General features: G+C 43.8%; 1 protein-coding gene across 8 annotated transcripts in view; it reads right to left on the reverse strand.

Annotated features, from left to right (window-relative positions):
* The window catches only part of DISC1 (DISC1 scaffold protein), a 428,932-nt gene that overhangs the window by 213,437 nt on the left and 200,307 nt on the right, over positions 1–15,188 (reverse strand). For 5 of the 8 annotated variants that reach the window (XM_043924985.1, XM_043924986.1, XM_043924983.1 and 2 more), the window contains one exon: positions 3,482–3,536. In XM_043924985.1, coding sequence (XP_043780920.1) covers positions 3,482–3,536 — 55 coding nt within the window. Of the gene's footprint in view, positions 1–2,091; positions 2,211–3,481; positions 3,537–9,929; positions 10,012–15,188 lie in introns of those variants that run through there. The other 3 variants (XM_043924989.1, XR_006345248.1, XR_006345249.1) reach the window with 3 other exon arrangements.

The raw sequence follows: 15,188 nt of genomic DNA on the forward strand, positions 1-15,188 counted from the left end.
GGGAAGAACGGTGCACAGACGTTGCGATCAAGGGCAGATTTGAAAAATAGACAAGTAGATCTCAGGAAAGTTTGCAGGTTTTAGCATTTCACTTCCTACATCTTTCTTGATCTTTAAAAAATAGCAAAAATCTTAAATCTCACTTTGTTTTTCCAGATTTCTTAGGCTATTTTGTATTTGTTGAAACTAAAATACAACATTTTGTTTCTTTTATTTAAAGCAAAAACCTTGTATTCAACTGCTACCTATACTGAGATTAATGAACTACCTAAAAAAACCTCCAGTTCAAAAAAAGCACAGAGCATGGCTGAATAACAATGAATACATATGTGAAGACATCTGGGGGATCCACAAAGGATGTTACTTAGAAGCACCCCTCTTTTCTTGCCAAAAACCTAACATTCCATTCAAGAAATAAAAACCCAGGTGGGTTCACAGAGCCCAGAGAAAATATAAAATTTAATCTCCCCAGAAGTTTCCAGCTCATGCTAGATATTATCACCTTGAAGTGCTTTGCTGACCTCAGACTTCAACAGAGATTCTTTCTAAAATCAACACAAACCTCACCCACCCCGTCTAAAATAGTACACCCTTGCCCCCATGGCCTTCAGCATGTCCCTTTCCATTAAGCAGCTGTAATCTCCCAAACCTCTTTATAAAACTCTCTTTATAAATCTCTTTATAAAATCTCTGGATGAAGGGACAGCGTAAAGGCTTCTACCCCAAAGCCCGCACCAGCAGAGCAGAGCAACTGCTGTCCAAAGCCATCAATTTGGAGACACCCTCTCAATGGTCCTGAGATCCATCACAGTGTCAGGACCAGAAGTTAAAGGAAGTTGCTCTGACATCCGCCCAAGCACTGTCTCATGGACTCCATGCTGATGACAGGAACGCCCCCTCCCCTTGGTCAAAAGCATGTCACCAGAGGTCCCAGGACATTTCTGTCAACTCGATTACCCCGGTCATGATTGCTACACCTCACCCAAGTACGTCCAGTATTTCTGATTTTAGCTCACAGTCTCTTTTAACCATAATTGGGTCAGTTTCTCTTTTATTGAGCGAGCTGTCACTATTAATATGAAACAACCTCTAAATCTTCTTATTAAATTGCAATGTACATTCTTTCCGGCACTGCTGAATGTAATCTAATATCTACCAACCTCCGGATACCCCATTTATTTCCAACACTTTCTTCCATCTCATTTATCCCCTAATTACCTTTGGTTTGGGTAACCCATAAGAGTCAAAAAATGTAATGAGTGGAAGGCAGGTGCCAGCTCTCTTTGAGGAAGGAGTTGAAAGAATATCAGATTATTGTGTCTAATACACTGAAGAAAGAAAAGTGGGCCAAGCTGTGACTTTGACTTCAAGGTCACCAGTCAATCAAGCTCAGAGTAGACAGAAAGTTGTTGCGTGCAACTGAGCAGTTTTAATTCTCTATAGACTAATATATGGCCCTCATATACACACACACATTCATGTATGTGCACATGTACACACCTACCTATATACATAAACACACATGCCTGCAGGCATGCGTGCCCCAGAAAATCTGCATCTCCTTTTTTATTTCCAAATAAAATTAAACCCTAAGGAACCCATTATCAAATGGAGCTTTTCCATTTCCATTTTAAAATCATAGGCATGCATTCATTAATTTTATGAAAAAGCAAGGGAATTGTAATTTTTTTTGTAAATGTTTTAGAGAAAAGATACAAACAAAGCAAAAGACTTTTGGCATTTGGGCAAATCATAGCAGCTGGAGACGATCAACAAATCCCAGTGTCGTGTGCACGTGTGAATGTGTGTGTGTGCGTGATATAAGATGTCATAGAAAACACACACATACAAACACCATCTGTGTTACAGATTATGCACATCTACATCCTCCCTGATGGGATCCAGACTCATCCGTGTTACACACACAGTATGTGTTTATCTGATGCTCAATAAACCCAAACCCAAGAGTCCTTCCACGTTTTAATTCTACACAGAAATTAGGATGTACTTATAAATGGCATAAGTTCTAGTAGGAAGTACAAGAGGTACTTCGACCGCCTCCCCATCCAGGAAGCTTTGGCCCCACCTCACCTCCCCCTGTGGCTCCACTGGAGGTCACAGAAGTGGATGGACAGGAATGTCAATGGGGACATCACCGTCACTGATAAGGCAGAAATCCAGGTGTGCTGTCTAGCATCCGCTCTTGCTTCCTATAACAAAATTGGTAAACCAAGCCAGTGTCAAGGTGCCAGCCACACTCAGTCTGGGAGCCTGAAATAAAGCCCTTTCCCAAGTTCTGCATGCGGCTTCAGGTCCCCTGCCGGCCGCCTGAGTCTCCTCCTGCCCTTCTGCTCTGGGTGAGCATTCTGGGGTGGATCTTTGGGAAGGCAGGGCAGGTGGGCATCAAGCGTTCTGAGGTCCAAGGCTCAGTCCTCACAGGAGGCTCTCTTTCGATGCAGGGCAGAACTGCCCATCAAACTGCTGCTGCGCCGTCTCTAGCAAAATCATATAAAGTTTTTTCAAAAGTGAACTAGACACAAAAACCAGGAAAAGGACCAGAGCCACTGTGGACATTTTTTGCCAAGAATACTTCCACCTTCTTGGCTCTGCTGGGGTCTACACACCCGCACAGGTCTTCCTGCTCTCTTCCCTGGAGACAGAGAACAAGATCTTCCCTCCAGGCCAGAGGACTCTTGGCTTCTTTGCTCCCTGCTCAGAATCCTGCCCTTTGTGTATTTCAGCCATCTTATACCCACCCTGGTTCCCAGACCCAACACAAATCATTAATGATTCAGACCTAGTTCTCTGCCTGCCTCCCCTCTAACAATAATTCACAGGGTAATTGATCCTGCTTCAGAGTTTGTCAATAACTCAGTGGGGAGTAACTATCTCTCTGGAGGAGGGTTTTGTTTCGTTACTGTGGTTATCCTCACTGACCACACACTGACTATTTAAGTGAATTGACTGTGTGACTCCCAGGGAATAATGTTGGGTCCTCTATCTCTATACAAACCAAGGTCCTGATATGAAGTATAAATGGCAGGTAAGATAGGCAAAATGATTTCGAAATCAACTTAACTTTAAAAAACAAAACAAAACAAAAAAAACAAGCACCTACTGTACCATTTCCATCTGTTCGTGAAAAACCTGAACCCAGCCCTTCTGGAAGGGAATGTAATCAACTTCTCAGATTACACCCATCCTAGAAGCCTTTTTAAGCAAAGACATTTGATTGTGCACAGCAGTAATCATGTTTCCTTTCCCAAAGGCCAAGCCCATCAACGCCTAGGGACCGCAGTCAGAACATCCACCAGAGGAGCAGCCCTTGGCCCTGGCTCGTTGGCTGGCCCATCACTTAGCCTGTAGAATGGTTTTGCCAAGTCTATATTTTGTCCAGAGCCCAGGTGATCTGTGACATGAAATTACATCAAAAGAAAACTTCAGCAACTTCTTTAGAAAGTGGGCATAGAAAGGTACTTACCTTAGCAGTGATTTCTTTAAGTGACAAGCTGAGGGATTTTATCCTTTCCTGGAGGCTAGAAGAAATGAAAAGAGGACATTGGTCTTGGTAAAAGCTCAGTCCTACCACATGTCACAAGACGGCAAAACAGTGAAACTTCCATCAGCCCAACGGCTGAAGAAGAACAGTAGGAAAGAAGATGCCAAATTGGTTCCATTTGACTGAAATTACTATGTTTCTAGGAAGTTGAGTTTTCCCTCCCTAATTACTCTCTGCCTAGGCTGGTATTAAAATCTGTTATCATTCCCATAATGCACATCTACTGACAGAGTGAACAACTCAGATGTGTTTCTGGCAGCAAAAGATTAAATTACATTCCTACAAGTACCTTCCAAGAAGGATGGTCTATCCAGGGTAGTCTCACAGGCAGGTGATCCAATATAATCTATTTGGGTTAATAATTCAATCAATATGTTCCAAGCATCTTCTGGGTTTAGCAGGGAGGTGCAACAGGGAGAAGACACATATATTTAAAGTATCTAAAATAGAACTCTCTGCTCTTTAGGCTTTTCCCGGCTTCTTTTTCACTCCTTAGCACTATGCATCTTGACATATTTATTTACTCATGTAATTTCTTTCTCCCCTCTTTGGAATAAGAGTTCCATAATTGGAGCAACTGCCTGCATCCTCCTGTGTCCATTTCTGTATCCTTGGTGTTCAAGATAATTCCTGGAGCTTCTAGGTGGGTCGGTCAATATCTACAGAATGATCAAATGAATGAATGAAACTAACTCTTAGGCTTTATTTCCATCACGGTTATCACTGTTATCTATGGGAGAAAAAGTACAAAGGAGCCACAAAGAGTCGGACATGACTGAGCTCACACACACATGATAACCAACAGAGAAAGATGGGGAGGAAGGGGCAATTATGAATTTGGGATTAACATATACACACTAGTATATATAAAATAGGTAAACAAGGACCTACTGTATAGCACGGTGAACTAGACTCAATATCTCAACATACAGGAAAAGAATTTGAAAAAGAATATACATATATGTGTGCACGTGTGTGCAAGTCATTCAGTCGCGTCTGGCCCTTTGCAACCCTGTGGACTGTAGCCCACCAGGCTCCTCTGTCCACAGGATTCTCCAGGCAAGAATACTGGAGTCCAGGGGATCTTCCCAACCCAGGATCAAACCCACATCTCTTATATCTTCTGTGTTTGCAGGAGGATTCTTTACCGCTGGCACCAGCTGGGAAGCCATATATACACGTACATAACTGAGTCACTTTGGGGTACACCTGAAACTAACACATTGTATAATAAATCAACTACACTTCATTTTTTAAAATAAATTAATTAAAAGTAATAATAAAAGTATCTTATACATAGGTTTTCCCAGCCACATACAAAGACTAGTTCATGCATCAACCATTAAGACAGAATTTAGCTGACCAGAATGGCAGTGTCTTTAGCTCATGCCCAACGGGTCAAGCACCATCCTTCCAGGGTTTCACACATACATTGGTCTTGGCTCAGTCTTGGCCCTGTCCCAGAAAGAAGATTAGTCTCCTCTAAAATACTGATGTTAAAGCAGGGAGGCAGTGAGGCAGATAATTGAATGCATTGTTTTATATTTGATTTGATTTATATTTAATTTATTTAATTTATGCTATATTACTTTTTGCAGTAGATTTACCTTCCTAATTATGTTTTGCTCAGGCTAATATTAGCATTAGTTGCATCCCTGGGGTACACACAGATGGAAGCAATAGGGGGCAGAAGAATATAAATCATCTATACCCCACGCGAGTGATTTTCAAGCTATTTTTAGTAGTAGAGTTCTTTCAAATGAAATTTTACTCAGAATAGTCATATATACAATAGATAATAGGGTGTCTATTCTGACTGAGATGGGATGTCTGGCCTGGGGTACAAATGAGGTCACACGGACCCCGCACACTGAATATTACCACCATCACCCATGTGTATCATGCACTCAGTCGTGTCCAGCTCTGCAACCCCATGGACTATAGCCCACCAGGCTCTTCTGTCCATGGGATTCTCCAGGCAAGAATACTGGAGTGGGTAGCCATTTCCTCCTCCAGGGGATCTTCCAGGGGTCCCCAAATTGTGATTCCAGGAGCAGGAATACAAATTGAAAACCACCAAATTAGATGAGTTAAATGTTTATAAATAAGAGTTACATGTACTTCAGTGATTAAAATGAACCCCCACATTTCTTTGAAGCCTGCATATGATTAATGACAAATAGAACTGCTCTCTCAGATCAAATTATGCGGTACCCAGGAAACACACATTGTCTCCACAAATTAGCACATAATGTTTTAACAAACACACCAGACCTAATTTACTCAAACGAGTGTCTTCCTGAAAAGCAGCCACCCTAGGAATAATAGTGTCAAACATTTATTGAGCTCTTACTGTGTACCAGGCACTCTCCCTTGTATTCCTTACATGGATTAGCCTTTCAAATTCAGATAACTCTATGAAGTAGGTACCATACTATCTACATCTTCAGACAAGAAAACTCCAGGAGCGATTTCAGAAATTTTCCCAGGGTCAGCTAGATGGTAAATGGGAGAATGATAACCCAGGCAGTTTAGCTGTCTGTTCTTCTAACCACTAAACTATGCTCCCTCTTCCAGAAGATGAGTAATCATTTGAGGTACACTGTCACTGTATACACTGGTTTTTAGAATTCTATTTTAGAATGGTGTTGAGTTTACAATGTTTGTGTGTTTTAGTCACTCAGTCACATCTGACTCTTCGCAACCCCATGGACTGTAGCCCGCCAGGCTCCTCTGTTCATGGGATTTCCCAGATAAGAATACGGGAGTGGGTTGCCATTTCCTTCTCCAGGGGATCTTCCCGACCCAGGGATTGAACCCAGGTCTCCTGCATTGCAGGTAGATTCTTTACGGTCGGTCGGTCGGAACCACCAGGGAAGCTCTGAATTTACAACACTAAGTCATTTATTTGTAAATGGACATTATCCTCTACTCACAAATGGTACTTAAATCATCTGACTGAAATTCACCCTCAACACATGAAGCCTCAGAAAAGCTGAGACTATTAAGAAGAATATGCTGCACAGAAAGTACGATGGGGCAGCTGGGCTTGAGACTGGTGGTGGTGAGAGGAAATTGAGTATACAGGGGTCTGTTATGGGGTGAGTGTGTGCCCCCAGCACCAATTCATTATGTTAGTGTCCTCAGAATGGTACCTTTTTTGGTGATAGTGTCTTTATAGAGGTGCTCAATTTAAAACGAGGTCATCAGGATGACCCTAATCCAGTATAACTGGTGTTCTTATGAAGAAGGGAAATTCGAACAAAAGAGAGAGACACACACAGGGAAGACCACAAATAGAGACACGGGGAGAAGACAATCATGCACAAGCCAAGGAGAGAAGCCTGGCACAGATTCTTGCCTCACAGCCTTAGGAGGAACCAGCACTGCCCACACCTCAGTCTCGGACCTCCAGCCTCCAGCACCATGTTTAAGCCCCTCAGTCTGCGGGACCGTGTCATGGCAGCTATAGCAAACTAACTCATGTGAAATTTCCATTTTTAATAGTAGGATTAATCACATGAGTTATTAAGATCCTACATACTGGTGCTCCAGTTCAGCTCAGTTCAGTTGCTCAGTCGTGTCCAACTCTTTGTGACTCCATGGACTGCAGCACACCAGGCTTCCCTGCCCATCACCAACTCCCGGAGTTTACTCAAACTCATGTCCATCGAGTCGGTGATGCCATCCAACCATCTCATCCTCTGTCGTCCCCTTCTCCTCCTGCCCTCAATCTTTCCCAGCATCAGAGTCTTTTCAAATGAGTCAGTTCTTCACATCAGTGGCCAAAATATTGGAGATTCAGCTTCAGCATCAGTCCTTCCAATGAATATTCAGGACTGATTTCCTTTAGGATGGACTGGTTGGATCTCCTTGCAGTCCAAGGGACTCTCAAGTCTTCTCCAACACCACAGTTCAAAAGCATCAATTCTTCAGCGCTCAGCTTTCTTTAGAGTTCAGTTCTCACACCCATACATGACTACTGGAAAAACCATAGCCTTGACTAGACAGACCTTTGTTGGGAAAGTAATGTCTCTGCTTTTTAATGTTGTCTAGGTCGGTCATAGCTTTTCTTCCAAGGAGCAAGCATCTTTTAATTTCACGGCTGCAGTCACCACCTGCAGTGATTTTGGAGCCCAAGAAAATAAGATCTCTCTGTTTCCATTGTTTCCCCATCTGTTTGCCATGAAGTGAAGGGAACGGATGCCATGATCTTAGTTTTCTGAATGTTGAGCTTTAAGCCAACTTCTTCACTCTCCTCTTTCATGTTCATCAAGAGGCTCTTCAGTTTTTCTTCACTTTCTGCCGTAAGGGTGGTGAGGTTATTGATATGTCTCCCAGCAATCTTGATTCCAGCATGCTCCAGGGTCCAAGGAAAAAAGTCTACTCCATGTGGGAGCCGCCAGACAAGAGTCACAATGGCCCTTCTGTTTGCTTCAGACTAATAGATGATTTCATTTTCAACTCACCCCAGGGGAAACAGAAAACCTCTCCAGCAATAGACTGTAAACATTCTTGCCTTCTAGTGTAGGCTCTAAGGACAGGTGGCTATAAGAAAATTGTATGTGACAATGTCTTTGAGTTTTTAAAAACTGATTATGGGGCCTTTGAAGTGGAAGTGGTAGTCACATAGTCGTGTCTGACCCTTTGCGACTCCATGGACTGTAGACAGCCACACTCCTCTATCCATGGGATTCTCCAGGCAAGAATACTGCAGTGGGTTGCCATTTCCTTCTCCAGGGTCTTTCCAACCCAGGGATTGAACCTGGGTCTCCTGCATTGCAGGCAGATTCTTTGCTATCTGAGCCACCAAGGAAGCCTTTGGGTTAGTATAAAAGCACACAAATGCCTTAGCTTCAGGTTAGGAGTGAAAAGGGGATCCTTAAATCCCCTGGAGAAGTGACTAGCTTCCCACTCCAGTATTCCTGCCTTGAGAATTCCATGGAAGAGAAGCCTGGTGGGCTACAGTCCTTGGAGGCACAAAGGGTCAGACATGACTGAGCGACTCACACTTTCACTTTTTCACAGTAACTAATCTACACAGAACAAGCCAAGACATGGTCAAGGGCCAGAATAAAACCTTTTTAGGGAAGACTATCAGCCAGGCAATTCAGATTCAGTGACTCAGGATGAGATACAGTTTGAAGGAAGAGTCCAGCCAGAGGACCAAGTATGCTGAGACCACTGATCCATACCATGGAGTTCCTCCCCTGAAACGCTGCAACGGGCTCTGAACTGGTCCCCTGCTTTTATCCTCACCCCTGACTGTCTATTTTTAATCCTATATCCAGGGTGAGTCTTCTCAGGCACTGCAGTTAAACCCATAAACTCATTCTCTAATGCACTTAGGTAAAGCCCATCCGTGAGGACCAGCATGGCCCTCTCCCATAGCCTCTCTGACCTTCTCTCCCACAACAACCTCCTTCACTTTCTCTGCCTGGCCACAGAGGCCTCCTGATGCTCCTCAAACCCACTGATGCAGACCCCTCCGGCTGGATGTTCTCCTTCCAAGACACACACCAGACCAGTCCCTCCCACCTTCCAGTCCCTCCTCCAGTCTAAGCACTCCGCCCGCCAGGTGGCCCAAACTGATGGCTGCCTATAAACCTGCACACTTACCTCTTGTCCTTTGTCTTCCCCCCCAGCATTCACTACCTACTAACCTACTATGTGATGTACTTATTAATTGTGTTTACTGTTTATTTCTATTTATTGTTTATATCTGCTTTCTTCTTGCACTAGTAAGAAAGCTCCACAAGGGCAAGGCTCTTCCATGTAGAAATACCTGGAGCATAGTGGGTGGTGAGTGAATGAGCACAGTCTTGTCTTCTTTCTAAGGACCAGGTGGGGCATTGTGGGAACATCCCCATCTCTATCAGAATGCCCTCAAACCACAGGATGGTGAGAGGCTCCCTCTCTGTTCCACTCCCTCCACTGCCCCAGTGCAAGTGGGGATTAAGGGTGGGTTTCCCAGGTGGCACTAGTGGTAAAGAATACACCTGCCAATGCAGGAGACCTAAGAGATGTGAGCTCAATCCCTGGGTTGGGAAGATCCCCTGGAGGAGGCCATGGCAACCCACTCCAGTATTCTTGCCTGGAGAATCCCATGGACAGAGGAGATTGGCAGGTTGTAGTCCATGGGTCACAAAGAGCTGGACACGACTGAAGCAATTTAGTATGCATGTAGGCATGCACGAATACAATACTGATTTAAGAAATAGTGCAGGACAGTAATGAAATCAGTGAACTCAGCTCAGGCAGGAAGGTCAGAAAGATCTAATTCATTCAATATAGTCTCTTGAAGAACAGGTCGGGCTACTAAGAGTTCCACCCACATCCAGTTCTTTCCCATGCCACCCTTCCTCCTCACCGGCATTTGAAGACACTGGAGCTTTCCTTTCATTGTTTCAAGGAAAGGGAACCCCTCAATGGTGGAGAAGTAAAGAATCCACCTGCAATGTAGGAGATGCAGGAGATAAGGGCGCAATCCCTGGGCCAGAAGATCCCCTGTAGGAAGATATGGCAACCCACTCCAGTATTCTTGCCTGGAAAATCCCGTGAACAGGGGAGCCTGGCGGACTTAGCATGCACACACTGCTCCTCACCAGCCTGCTGTGGGTGGAGATTTATGTGAGAGAAAGAAGAGGTTAAAGATATGGTGTCCACACAGGAAGACCTCCTCTCCTCCTTCTAAACCCCAGCTCCTAGAACTCCTGCTGTTTTTGACTTATCTCTTTTGGATGGCTCCTTTTCATAGAACATGTAGGGGTTGAATTGTGTCCCCCGAAAATTCATATATTAAAGTCCCCCCTTGTCTCAGCATGTCACTTTACTTGGCGATAAGGTCACTGCAAATGTAATTGGTTAGGATGAGGCTGCTAGGGTGGGCCCCAATCCTATTTAACTGGTGGAGAAATTTTTACTCGGAAACATGCATGGACAGAAGACACTGTAAAAAGATGCTGGGAGAAGACGGTCTTTTATAAGCTGAGGAGAGACTTGGAACAGATCCTACCCCCAAAGTTTCAGAAGGAACCAACCCCTCCCCTACCATCACCTTGATCTTGGACCTCTAACTACAATAAATGTCTGTGTGTAAGCCACCCCTGTTCAGTACTTTGTTACTTAGTTGTGTCTGACTCTTTGTGACCCCATGGACTGTAGCCCACCAGGCTCCTCTGTCCATTGGATTCTCCAGGCAAGAATACTGGAATGGGTTTCCATGGCCTCCTCCAGGGGATCTTCCCAGCCCAGTGATCGACCCTGGGTTTCCTGGATTGCAGGCAGATTCTTTACCATCTGAGCCCCCAGGGCAGCCCAGAGCTCCTTGCTAATCTTCCTTGCTAAAACCTGGAGCTGCATCTGGTATCTATCTGGTTACAGAATCCCACACACTACTCTACTAACAACTATTTATTCCCTGTTTCTCCAGATGCTATCACTTTGGGAGGCATAACTCAAAAGACTTACGAGAAACTTGAATCTGTACCCTGTCATAGTAATACTTCCCACACCTTTCATGGATCCAGGCATTAGAGGGCTCTGTCTTTGTTCTCCTTACTCCCGGAAGAAAATATCTATGCGGCCAAAGGTATTCATACATGCCCACGCAGAGCTGGGGAAGACAGCTGAGACCAGAAGAGCCTTCCCAGAGAGCAATGAACCTGCTTTCTGCCTGGGCCCCTTTTTAAGGTCTTCCTCCCAAGGGTGGGCCACACTGCAGGGATCAAGCAGTGACCACCTGGAAGGTGTGGCTAGTTCTCAGACATGCAGGCCAAGGGTCCCATCACAGTGCAGAACAGATCACAGGATGGGAATACAAGCCAAGTCCTCCTGCTTCCACTGGTCTTCCTGCTCTGGGCCACAGTGAGCGGTAGCCTGGAGGACGCCTCTGTGTTCATGTTCTAGAGAAACCACTTCACACCCATTTCTTCTTCCTCCATTAGTGATACTTTCTCCCACCTCCAGGAAGCCAGCCACGACTGCCGTCAGCACCAGCCTTGGCCATCAGCATTAAACTCACACCCAGGATGCCAAGCATACATCTGCTCCAAAGACAAGCCTTTGAAGGACAAACTCTGCCGCTACTCTTGTCTGACCTCTGATGCACAAGAATATTAATGGCATGCAGAGATTTCCACCACCACCTTAGCTTTCTTCAGAATTCTGAATAAGTCCCTTTCTTCTGGGGTTCTCTTTGCTCACCTACAAAGTGAAGAATTTGGACCAGGTGGTTTCTAAGAACATCCCAGTCCTACCATTCAAGATGCCTTTGCTGTTCTACCATTCAAGATTCTTTTGCTAATGTTATTTTATTTGTAGAGATCTGGAGAATCTAAAAAAAACACATCAGGGACTTCCCTGGCAGTCCAGTGTTTAAGACTTCGCCTTCCAATGGAGGGGTGTGGATTCAATCCCAGGTCGGGAGCAAAGATCCCACATGACTCACAGCCAAAAACCCAGAACATAAACAACAGAAGCAATATTCTAACAAAGTCAATAAAGACTTTAAAAGATGGTCTACATAAAAAGAAAAAAGTTTAACACATCAGTTATGCAAAGTACCAGACAGCATTAATGGCAGAGGCAGAAATATAAGGCCATTTTTACTAAGCAAGACATGAGTGTTTCTGCCCTCAGAACAGAATTGTGCAAAAAGTCTGCTGTCGGCTGGCCTCTGAGCATCCATCTTTCTGCCTCTGTAGATCTGACCATGTACTGACATGCCATTTTAGTAACAAGCTGCAGGAGCAGGAATGTCAGCTCAGTCTCCAGTCTCCTCCCTGTCCCCTGTGCCCATCCCTAGCCCCATCCCTTGTCTTGTTTAGTAAAAACAAGTTTAAGAAGGAGAGACTGTTACTGAAGCAAACTAGAAGTGACATAAAGGGCAAGATGACAGCTGCCCTATCACAGGCACTACTTGGTCTTGAATTAAAATATATATACAGATACAGGAATCCTTGACATTAACAACCTTGCCAATTACTGCTCAGGCCTCTAACCTTCTGTCAGGGGCAAGTGGTGAAGAAAATGACAGCAAAAACAGCTTTAGGAAATGCAGGACTTCATCTACTTGGCTTTTCCCCTTCCTTCGACCCTTCTCTCCTCACAGCTGATAATGTCACATGTCATCAGTGGGACATAGATGGAGCACAGACAACAAAAATGCCAAGAACTCCTCCAGGCTTCGGATGATCTCATAAAGGCACGATGGGACACACAGTCACCAGAGGTAAGCCGCTCTCTGTGGCTGTAAAAGCGATCAAGCTGGTCGCCTGAGACACTTACTCTGAGCAAAGGCTGCATGCAGTGAAGAGAGATGTTTGCTAACCTCCAGTGCCACTGCAGGCCATCCTTGTCACCTTGGGCATGGCACAGAATCCCTGTCCAGTTCAGCAGCGGGGCAGCCACACACAGGACTGACCCACTCAAAAAGCTAGCTCATGTGTGGGGGACCTTGGCCAGGATGAAGTATAGAAAGATTTTTTTAATAAGTCATTTCTACAAATAGCCATGCCTATATCAGAGTAAGAAATATTTTCAAGTAACCTGACAAAAAGTGGGCACGTGAATTTTTAACTAATATGTTTGACGTTTTTCTCTCTAGCCCAAGCAGAAGAGATTAAATAAAAGAACCAAAGCAAAATTGGCCAGAGAAATATTTGGACTTTTGGTCTGTTGATTATTTCTCTGAATGTGGATCACGTTAGTGACTCATATCCTTACCAAATATTTCTCTGAACTTCAGGGATCGTAGTCTAAACTTGAACAAGGATAATTCATTCTATCGCTCTTGAATCTTTGTGGTAAAGTCCAAATTCTCCAACTGACTCAGCAAACTCACACTGAGATGTCAAATGTTATTAGGGCATACACTCTTTTTAATAAAAGACGTCTGTGTCACTCATATGAACGTGAAAAGAGTGAAAGCGTTAGTTGCTCAGTCGCATCCGACTCTTTGTGACCCCATGGACTGTAGCCCCCCAGGCTCTGTCCATGGGATTCTCCAGGCAAGAATATTGGAATGGGTAGCCATTCCTTTCTCCAGGGGATTTTCCTGACCCAGGGATTAAACCTGGGTCTCCTGGATTGCAGGCAGATTCTTTACCAACTGAACCACCAGGAAACTCATATAAGCACCCCTAAAAGGAATCTAAGAGAGAGACAGAATAAACACAAGGATTTCCAATTTCTTGAAAAAAAAAAAAGACTTCCTGGGGTCGAGGTGCTGATGGAAACATGCTGAGCAGAGGAAAGAGCCCTAATAATGGATTTACTAGATATGCAGAATTTTCCAGATTAATTGATATGAACAAAATGGTGCACATAGGCAAGCACACGTGCACACATGCATACACACACAGCCTGGCCCCCTGACATCTCTTGCCAATTTCCATCTCCATTGAGAACCTGCCTGACTTTATACAGTCACAGCTTGCATCTAAGTCCATTTCCATCAAGAATCACAGCTTTCTTTTGGCCGCACCATGCAGCATGTGGAATCTTAGTTCTCTGACCAGGGACCAAACCCCTGTCACCTGCATTGGAAGTGGAGAATCTTAACCACTGGACCACCAGGGAAGCCCCAACCACAGCTTTAGTTTCAACTGATGAATTTGTTATCTGGCTTATCCAAACATTCCAAGTGTTATTTCAACCAACTCTCCCTGCTGCCTCTCAAACAATTATATTCCAAATTGAAATTATAATGCATGTGCCAAAAACATTTTGATTTAGAGACATTTGTCTGCAAGAGATTTTAGTTGCCCAATAAAGAGAAAAATGAAAGGAGTCACAAAAATGAAGGACCCTATGTCTAGATCATAACTACTCTCCTTTCCACCTCTTCCTCCCAAGTTATTTTAAAGATACCTTTTTATATACAGTAAGAAAATACATTACTGGTCTCTTATTTTCTGAAGACTGGTAACCAAGATAGTGCCAGATTTCAACTATTGTCATAACCCAAATGTATTTAAATGTTCAAAAAGATTTCCATTCTTGGGCCTGTAGATCTTTTCTTCACAAAATTCCTGTGAGTTCAATCCTTCAAACCCTACAATTTGATCCAGGGGGAATATGATCCTGCATCTGGGTTTATTCTGTTAAGGGATCAAAGGTAACATCCAATTTCCATTTCAATCATTGTCCCCCTAATTCTGACTACTTAATAAGTAATATCCCACTGCTTTCAGGGTTTTTAAAAGAAATGCTTGCATTTCCACTTAATCCAAATTTTTTTTAAAATGTATGTTGTTTCTCCTAAATTTCTAAACATGTATACTTTCTATAACTCTAAGGTTTACCCAAAAGGTTTTACTTTCTGTTTTGATTTTAAAAAGCAAGGGAGTTCCAGAAAACATCTACTTTTGCTTTATTGACTATGCCAAAGCCTTTGATTGTGTGGACCACAACAAACTGTGGAAAATTCTTCAAGAGATGGGAATACCAGACCACCTGACCTGCCTCTTGAGGAATCTGTATGCAGATTAAGAAGCAACAGTTAGAACTAGACATGGAACAGACTGGTTCCAAGTCGGGAAAGGAGTATGTCAAGGCTATATATTGTCACCCTGTTTATTTAACTTATATGCAGGACACATTATGTGAAATGCCGGGATGGATGAAG

The sequence above is a fragment of the Cervus elaphus genome, chromosome 15, assembly GCF_910594005.1.
Source record: "Cervus elaphus chromosome 15, mCerEla1.1, whole genome shotgun sequence".
In the NCBI taxonomy this organism is placed as follows: Eukaryota; Metazoa; Chordata; class Mammalia; order Artiodactyla; family Cervidae; genus Cervus; species Cervus elaphus.